The sequence below is a fragment of the Cnephaeus nilssonii genome, assembly GCF_951640355.1.
Source record: "Cnephaeus nilssonii genome assembly, chromosome: 9".
NCBI lineage: Eukaryota > Metazoa > Chordata > Mammalia > Chiroptera > Vespertilionidae > Cnephaeus > Cnephaeus nilssonii.
In genome coordinates, this window is record NC_137080.1 from 63,043,516 (window position 1) to 63,062,964 (window position 19,449).

Here is a 19,449-nt window from a genome sequence, read left to right on the forward strand (position 1 = left end):
TCTATACATTCACAAGCACATGTGCGCGCGCGCGCGCGCACATACACACACACACACCCTGAATCCCTGACTGTAGAGGCCATTTGGGAAGTGACAACATCTGTAGGGTTTGCCCTGCTGTAGCCCCTAAATAGTCCCCATTCAAAAATATGTATATCCTACCCATAATTCACTAACAACATTTTTTTGGTATTTGTGTTTTTATTACTATTGTGGTTCCCATTTTTAAACATGTACCATGCAGCAAGCACTGTGCATTATCTCATTTAATCTTCACAGCAACCCTTAAATTGGTGTCACTCCAATTTCACAGTTCAGGAAACTGCAGCTCACAAAGGGGAGTGGCAGAGGCAGAATTTGAACCCAAATCTCTCATAAACCAAGGTCTTAAAAACCACTCAAGGCCATTACACCAGCAATGGTATCAGAGAACTACAAGGGTAACTGACATCTGGTAGAATATATCTAAAAGAAGAAAATACCCATGCCCCAAAATTCTCTGGAAAACTCTTGGGGATAGTAGAAGCAACATGGCCATGTCATAATCCTGTGATCTCCTCTGTGCTTCATGCTTTATCCCATTTAGAAGATGTAAATGTAATCAACTTCATATCTGGCTTACAAAACTCTCTCACATAATTTATATATTTCCTAGTGCCCAACAGTCTAACACCTTCCAATGGGACCTGCGCATTACCCCCTTTTTTAAAAATATTTTTTTATTGTTGATAGTATTATAGATATCTCCCATCCTCCCCCTCCCTTTACTTCCCTCCACCTAGCCCCTGCCCACCCCACCCCACCCCCCAGGTCTTCACTACCCCACTACCCGTGTCCATGGGCTATGCATATACCTTCTTGTTCTGCTCTCTGAGTCAGGATATTCAAAGCTTCCTTGGCTTTAGGACTCCCCAGGAGGGACAGCGCATACGTTGTAAGAGCCAAAGTATAATTGTCTGAGAGTCCTCTGAGGAATTCAGACTCCAAAAAGTTGATAGACTTTTGCACATCCAGATTAGGCTTGAAAGAAAAAATACATATTTTACCATTCAAAAGAACCCCAAAAATATTTTCAAGCATTTATTCAAAAAATAATTTCAGCATTCACAAAACACCTGACTTTTGTCCTAGGCAATGGGAATCAACAATGATCGTTGACATTCATTGATTAGCCATGTGTTTAAACCATAACACTACTTTTCCATTTTTGGAAGTAAATAGGCACCGTGCCTTACAGGAAATAAAAAGTAGAACTTTTGCGAGGGTTTCTCCCGTTGGATATCATGAATTCAGATGCAAGCATACAATATAGTTTTAGAAAGGTATTTCTCATATGTGATCTCAGGGGTTGAAGCTCTAAATTCAGGGGAAAGTTTCTCTTCTGCACGCCTAGACCTGGGCTAGGAAAATAGTAGGAGCTTAATATAGAGAATGGCTGGTTTTGATCATGTGAAATGCAGTCGGCATTAAGCAGTAAAGGCATCAATCATTGAGACAGCTCTGGAGCAAAATTAAGCTCATTAGCATAACTTTCCACGTACACTCATTCTCAACCAGACATCCATGCCCATTAACACGCTTTTTAGAGTGTGGGTGTACTTTGTACTAAATGAGCAGACACTGTAATTGCTCCATAATATTTTAGAAATTAAAAAAAAATCCTTCACAACCTAAATTTAATAAAATGCACTCCCAAATTCTGAAGAATTGTCTGTCCCCTAAGAAATTAACCTTTCCAACAATAAAATAGGAATTGACTTACCTTACCAACAGCAAGTACAACAACATTTATACTGGAAAGCATTTTTAGAATTCTCCTAGTTATTCTGAGAAAGTGGGTCAATATTTTTATTTTCAGATTTTGGAATGTGGTCACAAATGCAAAGTAAAAGGATGCCCAAATTCATACTTCAAATGTGATATAAAATTACAAAATTCCCTAAGTTTCCATACACATATTGGACCTGTCCAAACCTACCTCTCCTGTGATTCCCCACCCATCATTTATGAAGTCAAAGATGAAATACCTGATACTTTCTATATCTCACGAGAGAAGTCACGATATAAGCTGTAAGCGTTACTGGACTTTTATTGCCACCTTGAAGCTCACTGTGGATCACTCTTCCTGGCTCCCAAAATTCACCATTGGATTTCTGATGTCGTTTGAGCCATGTATATGTTCTGCGTAACACATTCTGATCAATATCTATGTAAGGATCAGCTTCAAGGAAACATCGTAAAACAAAGGCTGACAACCTTGGGGAAAAGGGGTGGAGGGACATGACATAAAATACAATTAATAAAGTCCTCCAAATAACGCTGAGAAAGAAAACACCAACAACAGCAACACTTTTTTCCCCCTCAGAAGAGTCACCCGAGGGAGAATCACCGAAGAAGAAACAAAGGGAAGAACACAACGAAGAGGTCACACAAACACCTCCCCCTAGCTGGGTAGACCTAGTTCCCACTGGAGTGTGATCAAGAAATTTCAGGTCAACTCACATCATCTCAGAATTACAAAGGAATTTAGAAATCACCTAATACAGCCTCACTATTTTATAGATTGACGTTTTGACTGAGAATTTGACATTCCAAGAGAGTTAAATAAATGGTCCAAGATTACTCATCTTTGGACTGTTCTAAGTATATACCAAAGATGAACTTATTACATACTTCTCTCAGCCCTAAAGATATGAATAAAGTATATATAGTTCACAAACTGCCATACTTTTAAGTAGAGAAAAATGGATGTTTTCTTTCCCATAGGACAGGATGCAGCAAATTAAAGTCTATGAGCTAAATCTGTTGGGCCAGGTCTGGTCCTTGGGCCAAATACAGCAGAGTCTGTTTTGGGGGTTGTTGTTTTCTTTACCTCTCCCCCTCTATCCTGCATCTAAAAAGATGTTTTAAATGGATAAAGAGAAAAAGAGAGGAATGAGAGGAGAGGGAAGCCTTTGCTGCAGAGACACCATGTGGCCTATAATGCCTAACATACTTACTCTCTGAACCTTTACAGAAAAAGCTGGCTGATCCCTGCTACAGAACACTAAGTATTGAGGTGAAAATTATGTCAAGCAATAAAACACTGAAACCTTTCTATTTTTGGATCTATATCCTGACTCATGCCAAAAGAAAACTTGAACCAGATCTGTTTCATCCTATAAAAAATTTAGTGTGGTAAGTATTACTAATATTCAATAATAGCCAGTTCCCTTTTACTTTCAGGATACAGAAGAATTCACTTTCTTGCCTCCCTGAAGTGAAACATGGTCATGTGACCAGCTTTGATAATGATAAAGTGAAAAGAAATGTTGCACCCAGGCTGAAGCATCCAATTGCCAGGGCTGCATATTAAAGCCTGAAGCTTCCTGGTGAGGTGAGATGGTGGCAGCTGAAGCATAGACTGCAGTGCCCCCTGCTGGCCCATAATAGAAATGCAGCATGTGAAAGAAAGAAACCTCTGTTGTAAATAAGCTACTGAGATTTAAGGGGTAGTTACCATAGCATGCCCTGTCCAACCCGACTGATACAGTCAGTCTTTTTCTGAGTGAAATATAGAATTGAAGATAATAAGGAAAAAGCAAGGAGAGAGAGCAATCATCCAAAATCAGCCATGCAGAGATTCCATTCTGGAGGAAACTCTAGATATTCATTACTTAATCCCATATACATAAAAACAATGTTAAACAAACTACGCTGACTGCCTTAACACAAAATTCATGTTGATCATATAAATTAAAGAAAAAATTATGTCACAATCACCCGGAATTTCTAACTAAATTTTCTTGTCAGCCCTACCAACATCATGTGGTATTTTTATTTTTGCTTTTTCCACCAAAAGAGGACTTAAGACCTATCTTTTCTAAACAAAAACACTTGCTTTGTTAGTGTTTTAAAATCATATTTACAAAGGAGAATCTCTTTTAAAGCCAGGCTATGGGCAAAACAGCCTCAGAGCCTATATATACAACACATCTATCAATTTCATGGCCATTGTGACCTAGTGAGGGCCCATTCCATGACAAGGATTTGTTCTGTTAGCAAGAACACTTACCAAGTGCTCCCAGAAGGGTCATCATTCCCAAAAGCACTGAAAGAGCCATCATCCCTTTGATAGAGAAGTTCTCTCTGGTAACCTGAAGACACCAAAATAGATCATCAATGTAATCAACTTGCAATGACTGGAAGTTTCTAATCATGCTTTCATACCGAGGAAACACGGGCAGAGAATAGGAAAGAAGACGAATTCAAATCAGCAACTGATATCAAATATTTTCCATGTTAAGTCCTGTAGAAAATGTAAAATACCAGAATGCAAAGCAGAATGCAAAAAATAACTGTGATATCCCCAAATTAAAGTAAATTCAGAAGAATACTGAAACATAGACAATAATTCTAGCCATTCAAAAGCAAGCTAATTAAAGACAGAGTTTTATTTAACTGCAGTTTCCAGTCCAATGCTTTCAATACTTAGTCACCTAAAATTGCTGGATAGCTAAGAAAAAAATCTAGAATTTCAAATTAAAATTTAAAGCTAAAACAGAAAGTAAAAATGCTTTCTCATTTTAGGCCAACGACGGAGGGATTTGGAGAAAGGGAGAATCGTTAAATAATTGAAGACAATGCCTCTAAAATTTTTGGCCATGGCCAACTGAGGTAAATCAAAGACCAATTGGTCTGCTCAATTCTAATTTCTCACTTAAGAAAAAACAACTTGCCCTAACCGGTTTGGCTCAGTGGATAGAGTGTCGGCCTGTGAACTGAAGGGTCCCAGGTTCGATTCCAGTGAAGGGTATGTACCTTGGTTGGGAGCACATCCCCAGTAGGGATATGCAGGAGGCAGCTGATCGATGTTTCTAACTCTCTATCCCTCTCCCTTCCTCTCTGTAAAAAATCAATAAACTATATTTAATAATAAATAAAAAAACTTGATGGTGGTAATGAAGTCTCACTATAGAAGTAAATTGGGGAGGGGGTTAAGGTTCATGTGTTTGCTTTAATAAAAACAGATGTTTCATATTTGCAAATAAATGATTGCAAATAAGAGGCACATGTTTCATAGCTGCAGAGCAATGCCTGTAGGTCTCAAAGTCCAATGGCTTAGAAATCATAGGCCCAAAACTAAAGACCCACCAAACAACCCACAACAGACTAACTTGCTAAAAATGAAGTTAAAATAGCAATAACTTATCATTAAACATCAAGCATGAGCAACAGCCAAAAACATTTCCAACTCCAGGCATTATCAATGATTCTCTAATAACCAAGAATTCTTCCTGGAAATGACAGGATTCCACCACAGGCAGGTGAGGGCACACACTATGACCTTGCAGCGCCCACGTAGAGCCCAGCAACCATGAACATTTGTAATATGTTGAACTTAATCCCTAGTGAACTCTAGTAATAAAAATTTTTACTTTATCAATACCACATTTTAGAAGTTTCAATAATTATAATTATTCATATCTGATTAACAAAACATAAGCATTAATATTTTTAAATTACAGTTAACCTGATCTTGCCATGCCCCAAACTTTTCTCCATGAGTCTTTCCACAAGAAACCCTAGATCTGAGTAGCTGACTTAAACTACAGTAAGACAAAACATTCAGAAAACAAGACACTGTCTCATGTTGACCTTTAAGACTGATGGTAAAAGAAATATAGATACCATTTAAATGATGACAGAATTTTGCTTAATTTGAAGAAGGGGATATTGGGTTATAACGTACATGTTTAAAACTAAAATATTATGGCACAGTGATTAAATAGCCAACCTTTATCCAACACTGACTACGTGTCAGGAACTGCTCAAAGCTCTTTCAGGACCCAGGTAATCCTCAGGACAACCCTATGATATAGATGCCATATTAGTATCCCTTTTCAAAGATGATAAAACTGGAACTCGGATACACCATGGCAAGGTCACACAGCTGGCAGGTATTGAAGCTAGGCCTTAGCCAAGATCTCTTTGTCTGCAACTGCTGTTTCCTGTTAATTCAGAGACCTCTTTCAATGACTTATGTATGAAAAGTCCTTAGCACAGCACCTTTTCCATGGCAAGCTCTCAATAAGCAACAAGTATCATTTCAACAGCCCAGTTATTTTTCAAAATTGGTCAATTTGACTACAAAACATTTTATTTTAAATTTTTCATGGCAAACACACTATTAGCCAAGTTAAAAGACCGGTGATGAATTAGAAGAAAATATTTGCAGCACATAAGAGAAACAAATGGCTAATATCCCTAATAACAAACTTTATGTATATGTTTATATATAATTACAATATATTTATTCATATATATATAAAGAACATTTTTAAATTTAAAGGGAAAATTTTAGATCTCTTATAGTGAAAAAATGAATAAAAGACAAGAACAGACATTTTATAAAAAACAAAGAAAGATGGACCTTAATATGTGAAAAGTATTCATCTTCATAATAGGCGAAATGCAAATTAAAGCTACATTGAGATACCATTTCTCATCCATCACATTAACAAAGATTCCAAAGCTTGACCATTCATTCTGTCCGGGAGGCTGTAAGGAGACCAGCCCTCATCATTGTTGGAGGGAATTTAAAATGGTACAACTGCTGTGTAGGAAAATGTCTATACCTTGTAACCCAATAATCCTACTTCTAAGAATCCATCCTAAAGATACACCTCCAACAATATAGACATATTCATGCAAAAGTTTATTCATTGAAGCATTATTTGTAATTGCAAAAATATTGGAAATGACCTAAATGCCCCCAAATTAGACTCTGGTTGAACAAAATGTAGTACATACTCACAATGCAGTACTATGCAGCTGTGAAAAAAGAACGGAGGCTATTTCTCTGAACTTAAGTGTACTAATTTGATGGATATATTATTAAGTGAAAAAGGCAACGTCTAAAATAGCATATATAGCATATAACCTTTTGTGTAAGAAAAAGAACCAAGAAAACAGAGAGAGAAAGAAACTAGAAACTAATGAGTTACCTACAAGGGTAGCAAGAAGGGATACAAGAGTTACAGATACCCTTTGCATATACCTTTTAGAACAGGTTTGACTTTTGGAAGAATTGTTCTACATATTCAAAAAATCAAATAAGAATGAAAAAATGTTAAACTTTTGAAAAAAGAAAACACAGCATAAAAATCTCTTTCTCAGAGCTAGTCAGGGATCACAAAGAAGCAGAATAATGGTCTAATATTCACAAAAGAAATTAGCAAAAGAGTCCAAGACATTCTCCCTCAATTTCCAATTCAAGACTAAATCTACCAGACTGTGAACTCAGTCTGGCAGAGGAGAAGGGAGGGGAGAGGAGGAGAGAAAGTAGAGGAAAGGATAAAGAAGAGGAAAAGAGAAGAGGACAAAGAAAAGGAAAGGTTCAGGGCCCTCCATCACTACAGGAGCTGCTCCTGTGAAAGGAAGGACCCACATGGAGAAGAAGACCATGTGACTCCAAGCCCCAAATCACATCAACAACTGCAGTTCCAAGTATGAGTTATTGTAAAACCAGTCAGAGAGATGAGCTCATGGAGATGAGATCAGTGCTTATGGAAATTACCCCTCAGGTGGCTGACCTCCAGCAGTCCCCATTAATATCAACAACTAGCACCATTCTTCCACCAGGGGCAGCCAGCCCAGAGGAGGGGGAGGACTCGCGGACAATCTCCTGTTGGGGAGTGCATTTCTTGAGCTGGTTTAGATAAAACTGAAAAGCTAAACCACCAGCCCTGCTCCCATGGTAAAATAAAGGAGAGAATCAGAGCCTAAAGAGAGGAGCTCACATGGCTCTCCTGGTGGGAGTCTCCTGTGACGTTCCCTTCCTCGTCCTAAACCACCTGTGCATCCTTAAAGAGCCCTCGGCTGCTGGTCCTCCAAATCACCCATCCCATAAGCAGAAATGACATTGTTGGCTCAGCTGTAATGTCTATCAATACAATTCAATGTTTGGTGTAGTCACCCAAGTTGGAGACGTTTTATCATGATAGGTGAGAAAGGCAAAAGCATGGTGTTCCCCAAAAGTTTATGAGGAAATAAGAGTATAACCCTCAAATTCATAGTTTTATGACTAGTTCTTGAGTTAGAAAGTAATAATACCATACAACCAGAATTAATAGACGCTCTGACAATTAAAATACAGAAGTCCAGAGGTCCACATGAACTGTCACTTATAAAGGGCCAGAAAAGATGCATACTTACTGGGCCATGACTTTTCTTTGAAATAGCCACAAATGTAAGACATTTACAATTTATCATAATAAATATGAAAGTACTGTTCACAGAAACACACCGAAAAGTAACGGTCTAACCATAATTTAATGTGGGTTACCTCAAGTGTCAAAAATTGCATACAAAAAATAAAAGGAATAAAATCAGCTCCCTGTGACTATATCAATCACTTTCTGTGGTTAAAAAAAAAAAAGCTGGTGAAAATATCCGATGTACTAAAAGATAAGTAGTCATTATCAACGCCCTTCCTCTCTCTGACATGAAATGGAAGAGGCGACCTTTACCAGGTTTTTCGGTAACATCTTCACCATTGCCTCTGGCCCTTCTTGTGATGACCAAATGCAGCATCAGACTTCTGAAACCTACTTTTCCCCTGTTTTTATTTCAACAGAGAAAATATAATGTGTTTTCAACTAAGCCCAGTCTGAGTCTCATTTGAAAATCGAGCTGCAGGCACTAGGATTTAAATATTTGAGGAAAACAAGTGTCTTCAATCTCTAATTAACAGATTCAGGTCCTTATCAAAAACAGCTTTCATTTTACGGTTCTATTTTTCTTTTGACAGCAAAAGACACTTCATTCAATGATGTAGCTGTTGTTTTGGCTAAAAAACAATGGGTCAGGTTACAGGGTGCTTGGGCCAAGCATGATTTAAGTAAAACAATGCGCTGTTCATAAATGACATTTAAATAATATAATCATGACTCATGCCAAAGCCACTTTAATTTCGTAAAAAATAAAAACAACAACGGTATATTTAAAGAACTTTGGCAAATGTGATGGCAAAAGAAAAAACAGAGTCTCTGAAATGAGACGCTGATTTCATAATGAAAATCATTATACCAAGAAGTTTCTGCCCTTCACTTTGAAATATGATTCAGTTCAGCGTGTGAAATGGTGCCTGTAGGGGCGTTCCACTGTACCGACTTGCATCAGCCACTCCACCAGCTCAACAGGCGAAACACTGAAACCATTGGTCACGATTCCTAGCTGATAGGAACCTGCCTGCAGTGTTGACAAATAACTACTGCATTGTGGGAGAACTTGAGAGATCTTCTAGATCCAATCTCCACATTAGGATGGTGTACCTAAGGCCCAAAGAGGTCAATACTGATAGTAATGTGTTCATCCATCCTGCATTTATTGAAGCGCCAAGATAGGGGATACAATGGAGAAGATATTAAACATGGTCCCCACTGTCAGGGAGCTTACCTTCTAGTGCAGGAGACAGCTGGATTATAAAAAGAATAAAAATTAAAAATAAAAAGGGGGGATGGGAGAGATCTGTAATACTATCAACAATAAAAATATATTAAAAATAAAAATAAATAAAGCCAGCCGACGTAGCTCAGTGGTTGAGCATTGACCCATGAACCAGGAGGTCATGATTTGATTAACAATCAGGGCACATGCCCAGTTTGCAGGCTCAATCCCCAGTAGGGGGCATGCAGGAGGCAGCCGAGCGATGATTCTCATCATTGATGTTTCTATTTCTCTCTCCCTCTTCCTTCTCTGAAATCAATAAAAATGTATTTAAAATATGTTTAAAAATAAAAAACAAGATAATTTTAAATAATGTTGTGTGGTGAATAAAATGAAATGGGATAATATAAGTGAGAATTAATAAGTGGTCAGGAAAGGCCGCTCAGAGGAAAACACTACACGAGTGATGAGAAGGAGCCGGTCACAGGAAGATCTGGGGGAAGAGCCTCCCAGGAGAAGGAGAACAAGTTTGAAGGCTCTGAAGCCCCAGGCGGGGAGCCAGACGGGGCAGCATCAGACAAGGTGGGAGGTGGAGGCCAGGCCATTCAATCGGGGCCTTGTAGGATGAGGCCGGGAACCCACTGGAGAATTTTAAGCAAGGCAGTGACATGATTTTGACAATTTCAAAAAAATCCCTTTTATAATATGTGGAGACGGTGAGCACAGAAGCAGAGAGTCTATTAGCCCCTGGAGTGGTCCATGGCGGCATCTGAAGGGGAGAACCAGCCATGGGATGGACAGAGGCGAAGAAGCTCCCATTTGGTTTGAGAGGGAGAATGGACCAGATTTACTTGCTGACTGTAGACCCTAACTCCGTAGGTAGAGGCAGCTGGTGGCTGCTACAATACATCATGTCGTCTTCACAACAGTCTACTTTCCTCTCGAAACCAACAAATTAAATTTTGAATACAAGTCGGAATCTTGTCTTCTCCAGGTTAAATTATGACCCTTTCAAATACATTTTACTCATCTCCTTAAATACAACCACTATGGCAATGTGCAAAGATCTCCTTTGATTTTAGCATGGCACACACTACTATACCACAGAGAGCACTTGGAGTTCAAATCCCAGCTCTGCCACTCACTTGCTCTAGGACCCTGGGCAAGCCAGTTAACTTTTCTGTGCCTCAGTTTCCTCATCTGTAAAAACAGAAGGATACTACTAATTATGAGCATTAAATGAGATATTAGATGGAAAGTGTTTAGAACACTGCCTGCCACATAGTCAGCTCTCAACTAACGGTCACGGTTGGTATTAGCAAGTTGCAGACACAAAGTATCTGGTGTCTACAAAACAGTATGAGCCTCTCAAGGAGTCAGGGTAGAGTCACCACTGGTGTGCCCTTTTCTGAGGGTCAAGCAGGGCCTCCCCATACAAACATTTCTCTCCTCGCCATCTGCTCGACATTTTACTTGCACTGAGAAGGTACCCACATGGGACACCACCTGTGTGTATGTCCAGACTCTTCACTGAACAGGGAATTCCATGAGCAGAAAGGCCCTGACTTCCTCTGTGCCCGTGGCACTAGCAAGGACTAAATGTTTAATGAATAAGTGAACACTCATTCCTTTACATAGCTTTAAATTTCATGTCCCTTATGAAAATGCAAACCCCTCCCAAAACCAAACCCTTAACACCTCAACAGCAATCAGAAAAACAATGAGCTGAAGACTCACACTCCCAGCACATTTCAGCACCATCTAGTCCCACGATCACATAGCAAAGACACAATCTGCCTGTTTTGAAAAATGGTCTAGAGTGAACTCTGCCTTTAAAAAAATATAAAAATAAAAGTATGTTTCTAAAATGCTTACCTTGAAAGGGGACATATGTAATACTTTCAACAATAAAGATTTTAAAATAAAATGAAATGCTTACCTTGTCTCATAAATGAAAGGGCTTTTTCTTTTAAACTCTCTGTCAGTTGTTTCTTTTTAGTCAGGTAATCCAAAACATAAATATTTGGAGCAAAGTTTATCATGTTCTGTTCACCACAGCCATAAGGCATCTGAATCAATGAGGCTAAGCCACTGATGGAAGAGCCAAGAATATCTCCTGAAAGCACAAGATGGTAACACATTCAGCAAATACTCCATACCTGGACCTGTTGGCAGCGAACAGACTTCCACATCCAGTGCTCAGAACAGAGTAGAAAATTTACATCAAGAGTTTAGGATGATTGCTCCAATATGTGGTAATACAGTGATACTGAACTTGTAGATTACATGACAGATTAGGACACCCTTATCTCAGCTAAAGATACAGGCATACATTAGGCAAAAAAATAAGTTTAAAAATAATTATTGAACAAAAATGTCAAGAATTAGCCATAGCAAACCATCATTCTTATATAGGAAAGAAACGGTTTTTTTAGTTAATATTCTTTACATAAATAGAACTTCATTCTGATTTCTTACTAATACACTACAAATACTAGAGAAATAATTTTTTAAAAGATAGAAATTGTAATATTTTTCAATGTGCTTTATTTAGCAACAACGAAGTGGAACTAACAAATAGAAGCATTTCAATGACTTTCAGGATCAAAAAGGTTAGAAATAATCTTCAAAGATAGTTATAGAAAATTAAAATGTTATTAAAAGACTTCTCTACCCACATTCTAACACCATGACTCAGGGAAATAAGTAAAAATTCAGAAATATAGAGGTTGAGTTCTAATTTTGCCCCCACTGAGGTTGAGCTATATGGAGAAGAATATTCTTCTGTGTAGTTTAGAAACATACCGTTCCAAGTCCAAATACCTAATGAAAATCTGATCCTTTAAAAAAAATGAATCCTAAAAGAGAGGAAGAACTCTTTTATATGAGTAGGCTGCAGTCACACTACCATATGATGTCAAACTTTATATGTTAACTCAAATATCTAAATAAAGGTTATATTATTACCACTGCAAGTTATGTTTCTAATATTCAGAGTGAACATAAACTTAGACTCTCAAAATTCAAAGAGCAAGCTGATAGTCAAACATTCTGGGCTACCAAATAGTCTTTTTAAAATAAAAACCGTATCAAAATAAAACTTGAAAGGCCATTCTTTACCTCAAGCTTAAAAAGTAAACCTCAGAGCACTTCAATGACCCTAGATAGACTCATTCCAATGTAAGGGGTGATGGTATACAGTTAAAATTCAAGGCTCTTGCCCTAGCTGGTTTGGCTCAGTGGATAGAGCGTCAGCCTGTGGACAGAAGGGTCCTGAGTTTGATTCTGGTCAAGGGCACATGCAGGAGGCAGCCAATCAATGATTCTCTCCCATTATTGGTGTTTCTATCTCTCTCTCCCTCTCCCTTCCTCTCTGAAATCAATACAAATATATTTTAAAAACAGAAATAGATAAAATAAACAAAATTCAAGGCTCTTCCCTTTGTGTGCATATGTGGACTGCATCCTCCCAGCATCCCCACACTGCAGGAGATGCCTATACAGAATTTATTCCCCTAAACAAAGAGTATATTTAATTCCTTTTAAAGAGTTATATCTGCCCTAGCCAGTTTTGCTGAGTGGATAGGGTGTCGGCATGGTGACTAAAGGGTCCCAGGTTCAATTCCAGTCAAGGGCACAAGCCCAGGTTGCGGGCTCAATCCCCAATAGGGGCGTGCACGAGGCAGCTGATCAATGATTCTCTCCCATCATTGATGTCTCTATCTCTCCCTCTCCCTTCCTCTCTGTAATCAATAAAAATATACTTTAAAATATTTTTTAAAAGAGTCATATCTAAGCCTCCAAAGAAAGTCCTCTATAGAGGAATTGGTTACTTGGGGTTATAATAAAAAGCATTACACCTGCAGATGAGATGTAAAAGAACCTCTGAGAAAGTGCCTAAGGTCCTAACACCTTGAAAACCGAACCATTTTGATGTCATTAACCTAAACATTTCCTTCAATTTGTTAGAAAGCACAACTATATAAACAAAGTGTTTGTGTGGAAGATCTGTTTAATAGTCAATACAAAAGTACTTTTCGGGCACCAGCAGGCGAGGAGGAGAGGATGCCTACAGTCAGTGGGTAGCTTCCTCCTGTAAAGGTGGCTTGTGTCCTGCACAGACAGCTCCCCTAAGCAGCAGCCCTCAAACTCTGGTGATCAGAGTTTACCGACCCTAGGCTTAGCCCGAGAGATTCTGACTGAGGAGGTTGGGAGCAGAGCCCAGATGTTTGTGTTTTTACGAAGTGTCATAGAAGATTCTGATATTTGTCGGGACTTGGGAGCCACAGAAGCCAGAAGTTCTGTTCGTAGAAACAGCCTCCCCCTGCAGCCACATTATAATGGGGCCTTACTGCTCAAAAGTAGTCTGCACACCACATGTATCAGCATTAGTTGGGAGCTTGTCAGAAATGCAGAATCCCAGGCCCAGCCCAAGCCCACTAAACCAGAATCTGCCTTTAAACAAGAACCCCAGGTGATTTCTATGCACATTGAACACTAGAAGAACTGGTCTAGGATACATATCTTGCTAGCCTTTCTATTTGGTACCAACTGAAAACTTCTTGCAACCTCTTCTCATTTTGACTGAATAAGAAAATGCGGTACATCTACAAAGAGATGAAAACATATATTATCATGTACAAATAAACCAGTAGTGATGGTGATAGACTCTATTCTTACCAGCTACAGTGATCTGAACTCTTTCACTGCCATTCACTGTATTGGGAGGAAAGGAGAAACTCAATGCTTTCTGTGTAGTCTGCATCCTGTTGTCAGTCAAGTCCAACAAGATGGATTGTGAATATAATTTTTCTATTCCTTCTCCCTGTTGAAACAAAAGCAATATAATTAATTTGGTCCCTACTCATCAGTTTACCAGGAACTGTGTGCAAATCATAAGACAGACATTTGGCCTGTTGTGTCTACAGTGTGTGTACAGTTAATGCCTACCATTTCTTGATTCTTGCTTCAAATCTGTTAATAAGTGTTTATTTTCTAGTTTAGGCAAAACATTTCATGGAATGGTAATGGAAATGACAAAGCAGAAAATGAAAAGGTGATAAGAAAACCTCTCTGAGGTATATTCTATTATTACCCAAGAGAGAAATTAAATACCTTATCCCTAGTCACACTTGACAGAGCTGGGATTTGAGCCCAGGGCTGCCTCACCTCAGAGTACAAGTGCTTATCCACTATGCTGAATTGTCTTTTTGTGCATAATGTGTTCTCCAAAAAAAATCTACAAAATCTCTTCTACCTGTGCTGAGGAATTTCAAAATTCAAAATCTACATGTCCACCTAGCATGATTTAACAGGATCCCATTGTAACACAATTTGTAAATGTAATTGACTGCAAAAGAGACTTGCTTTATAGTCATGCTATAAATTTATCTTTTATTTATTTTAATCCTTACCCAAGGATATTTTTTTTGTTGATTGTAGAGAGAAAGAGGGAGAGAGAGAGAAACATTGATGTGAGGAACGGATCAATGTGAGAGAGAAACATCAATGTGAGGGAGAAACATTGATATATGAAAGAGAAACATTGATGTGAGGGAGAAATATGCTTGGACCAAGAATCAAAACCGAAGCCTGGGTATGTGCCCTGACCAGGAATCAAACGCAAGACCCCTCAGTGAACTAGATGACACTCTAACCAACAGAGCCACACTGGCCAGGGCATTCATACTATAAATTAAAGAGAAGCCCTAGCCAATTTGGCTCAATGGATAGAACGTCGGCCTGTGGACTGAAGGGTGTCAGGTTCGATTCCTTCAAGAGCACATACCTCGGTTGCAGGCTCGATCCCAAGCCCTGGCCGGAGCATGTGTGGGGGGCAACCAATCGATGTGTCTCTTTCACACTGATGTTTCTCTCTCTCTGTATCTCCTCCTCTCTTCCACTCTCTCTAAAAATCAATGGAAAAATATCCTCTGGTGAGGATTAACAAAAAATAAAATAAAATACAAAATAATTAAATTTAAAGAGGAAATTGGCAAGTACTTCCAAATTGTAATATATTTTTACATATATATGAGAAAAAATCATCAGACATTACCAGAAGGATAGAGGAAGTGAGCTTGCAGCTCTTGCCAACAAAGCTAAACAAGAAAAACTATCTCCTGTTTCCTTTTCAACTATGTATTTCCATTTCATTTATTTGACACTCCAACCACTTACCTTCACTAAAATCCTCTGGGTGATAGCATCAGAAGCAGCAGGTGAAATAGCTGTGACTGTGATAAGAATTTCCCCCAGATGTGTTGGTTTGACTGGGAAAAGAACAGTCACCCCATCCTCACTGGGGACCAGAATGGTCTGCTGGTGCCCTGTGGCATTGACTTCATTTGAAGCCATTAGAATATCAAATTTGTCACTTTCCTCAATGATCACCTTAACCTGGAAGAAAAATTATTATCAAAGATTTTGTATAATAAATGCTCCTCTGTGTAGTGTTAACATTATTACTATTTAAAGTTCTATTTATCTGTGAGACCCAAGTCTAGAGAAAGATGAGATAGATCCAGTCAAGAAGAGGATGAAAGGGCACCATGGAAAACTTCATTGCTTTCTTATGCTTTCCCATCTACTTCAAGATATGTGGGGAAAGGGCGTTCCTCAGAACATTAATTTCTCTTGTTATCTGAAGCCTCTGAGTGGTAAGAAGGTGCCCAGAAAGGTTATTCGTGTCATGGTATTGCCACCAGCCTGGTTTTACCATCATTCTGGGATACTGGTCTTACTAGAAAAACCTGAGACCAAAGGATGAAATGTTGTGATATTCATTGAGAGTCTCTGCTAAAATTATTCCAAGGAAAGTCTGACCCAGACATTAGCTCTGAAGCATATACTGGTGGTCAACTTTGTAACATACGCCAAAGTTACAGTCCCATCAAAATGAGCATTTCTCTAGGCCTTGCATATTATGACTTGTTTTTCCATTTATTTCCTCAAAATATTTTCTATAAAGATAGTAATTATTATTCCCATTTCACAGATGAGGAGACTACAACCAAGTTATTTGCTGGTAAGTGGTAGAGTGGGATGCTGAATCCCGGCCTCGGAATCCAGAGCTTAAGAGTCCATGTTGACTAGATGAAAAACTAAATTTTTAAAACAAAAAACAATTTGCCCGGCCAGCGGGGCTCAGTGGTTGAGCATCAACCTAAGAACCAGGAGGTCACGGTTCAATTCCCAGTCAGGGCACATGCCCAGGTTGCAGGCTCAATCCCCAGTGTGGGGCGTGCATGAGGCAGCCAATCAATGATTCTCATCATTGATGTCTCTCTCCCTCTCCCTTCTTCTCTGAAATCAATAAAAATATATTTTAAAAATTAATAAAATAAGAAACAATTTACTCCATGGACATAGTGCTTAAAGAGATGACAGCATTTTCGTGAAGTATGGCTAATAAGGTTAATTACATATCCCCACTTACTCTGGGGGGATAAACAACCAATCATTTGGTTAACATTCCTATGGACACAACACAAACAGTGAGCCTAATCCTGCCTTCCAGGGAACTGACGCGCTAAGGAGACACAAGGCACATGGCTCAAAACACCAAGCCTTGGAAACAGACACCCTGTCTAAATGTGAGGACAACACACAGAACGGAATGGTGAGGAAAGGCATCTTAGTTTCAAGCCAGGTCTTGAGTGGAATAAATTCTTGCCAACCACACTGGGCAAAGAATGGCAGTGACAAGCGGCAACACATTCTAGATGTGAGTCAGACTAGGAAAAAACTGCAGACGGCAGGAAAGAGGAAGACCTGCCCCAGAGACAATAGGGAAGTTATGTGGCTAAACGGGGGGAAATGTGCTGGAAAGGACAGAGGAGAGAGAGAGAATGCTTATACATGTGAATAATATGCCTAGACGTTAATAAGCAGAAGAAATCGCAGCCCAAGGATATTTATGCTCATTCCTCCAGAATGTATAATAGGCTTAGATACCCAGAGCCTAAACACTAACCAAACCAGTCCCTGCACGTTTTCTCCATTTCTTCCTGTAGTATAAGTGGTTAACAAAATCTTTCATACATTACCTCAGTGGCATTTTTCAAATAATTGAATATGGTTACTTCCAAAGCAAATTCTTCACCTCTGATCACAGAGTAGGGAAGATTCAAAGAAATGAAAAATGGCTGAAAGACTTGCAGCTAGAAAAAACACAATGAATACATATTTTATTCATATCGAAATGCTTCACATTTTACTGAATTAAAAGCAAATCTCACAAAACCTATGAAGCTTAACTTCACATAGAAATGTCCACTTGCCTATAAACATACAGCAAATGGCAACTTATCACAAATGACTATGGTAAATTGATTTGATTTATGTTAGTTAACACTAGACTTTATTAAGGGCCTACTAGGAACCAGGTACTTTACCCAAATTAACTCATTTAATCATTACAACCTTAAGAGGCAGGGTTATCCTCATATTTTACAGAGATTAAAGAGGAAGCTCAGAGACGCTGTAGCTAGTATAAGATCATATTGCCAGTAAGTGGAGGAGCCAGAACTGGATCACAGTGTGTGTGGTGTCAAAGTCAAGTTCCTCTGCTACTATGTTATACTGACTCCACCATTCTGCTTTAAAAGCCACCAACCAAATCAAAGACTGTTTCAGACTCATGTGCAAAGTCTAAATGATGGTCTGCTTACTACTTTTAACCTACATATGCAGACACCTGTACTTCCTCGTTGGTGACTCAACTCTGATACTGTTGGCCAAGTCCTGCAGGAGAAACTGAACCTTCCCCTGCCTCTAAGGATAAAACTCAATTCCTTTAAGCCCATGGTTCCCACTGGCAGCAGGATTTCCCTCTAGAGATTTATTTGGGCATCTGTGGAAGTGTCTTAGGTTGCCACAACATTTGAAGGAGCTATTGACACTTAGCAGGTGAAGGCCTGCAAGCCTCAGGAGTCCCAGACAACGAAAAATGGTCCCATATCTCCCATGAGTCTTGAATGTCTTTTCAGGCATCCATGTAGACAATATACCTGCTTATAAGAACCTGAACTTACAACATAATTTCAACATAATGTAAACCCAAAACATTTTTCAATACACACTGAATTTCTCATGAATGCAACTATTTTAGAAATCAAAAGAAGAGTATACTTGTTTTGTTTGTAACGTTACTAAAAGTTGTTCACGGTTTCAGAAATTTATATCACCACAGGCAGCTAAAACAATACAAGTATGTCAACTGCATCTCTGTGCATGGTATAAATATTTAAATATGTTATGATGTCTTCTAATGCAGCTATGCCTGCTCATTTATATCCTGAAATATGTATTATTTTATTATACATTACCATCCTTTTATTTCTCCTTAATATCCCACTTAGTGTATCATATTGATTTTCAATTGAATATGTAGGTATAGTATATATTCTATGAATTTCATTTTTATTGGTAGAGGGACAAAACAAAATATCTGTTATAAAAAGGGGCTTCAGATATGACCAAGGATAGTTATTATATTCCTCCTGCAGTGACTGGTTTAGGAAGTGACATGTGATACAGTTTAACCCAGGAGATGTGAAGGAATGTCTGCCTGGGCACATCTTGAGAAGTTCTGTTTGTCCTTGAAAGAGGGACACACAGAAATATTCCCTGTCTTCTGACCTGTGGAAGTGGTTGGATTTGGTAAATAATAAACTTTCTATCCAAATCTTAATATGGATCCAGCACATTTAGTAGCTTAATACAACTCACATTCTAAAATATAAAAAAAAAAAAACAACAACAAACACCTAGGGATTTCTAAACCATGATCAACATCAAAAGCAATCTTTTTTTATCTATTGAGGAGTTGACACTTTCTTCACTTCATGACACTGTAACATTTATAAGCAGCACTTTAATATGCTACCTCCACTGGAGTAGGTGTTAGTCCAAAACCCAAGTCCTCAGAGACCACAAAAGCAGTAGCTACCCAAGTAGTGATAGAATCAGGTACAGTAACTTCAAATTCTTGGTAAATCCTGGAACTGAAGTCAAGAA

The 19,449-nt window shown here is 38.6% G+C and overlaps 1 protein-coding gene across 1 annotated transcript in view; it reads right to left on the reverse strand.

Annotated features, from left to right (window-relative positions):
• CD109 (CD109 molecule) overlaps positions 1-19,449 on the reverse strand; it is a 118,128-nt gene that overhangs the window by 15,502 nt on the left and 83,177 nt on the right. The window contains exons 20-27 of the mRNA XM_079781181.1: positions 19,319-19,436; positions 17,478-17,591; positions 15,610-15,828; positions 14,110-14,254; positions 11,369-11,545; positions 4,055-4,136; positions 2,028-2,256; positions 855-1,020 (exon numbers count right to left, since the gene is read on the reverse strand). Of these exons, the coding sequence (XP_079637307.1) occupies positions 855-1,020; positions 2,028-2,256; positions 4,055-4,136; positions 11,369-11,545; positions 14,110-14,254; positions 15,610-15,828; positions 17,478-17,591; positions 19,319-19,436 (1,250 nt within the window). The remainder of the gene's footprint in view (positions 1-854; positions 1,021-2,027; positions 2,257-4,054; positions 4,137-11,368; positions 11,546-14,109; positions 14,255-15,609; positions 15,829-17,477; positions 17,592-19,318; positions 19,437-19,449) is intronic.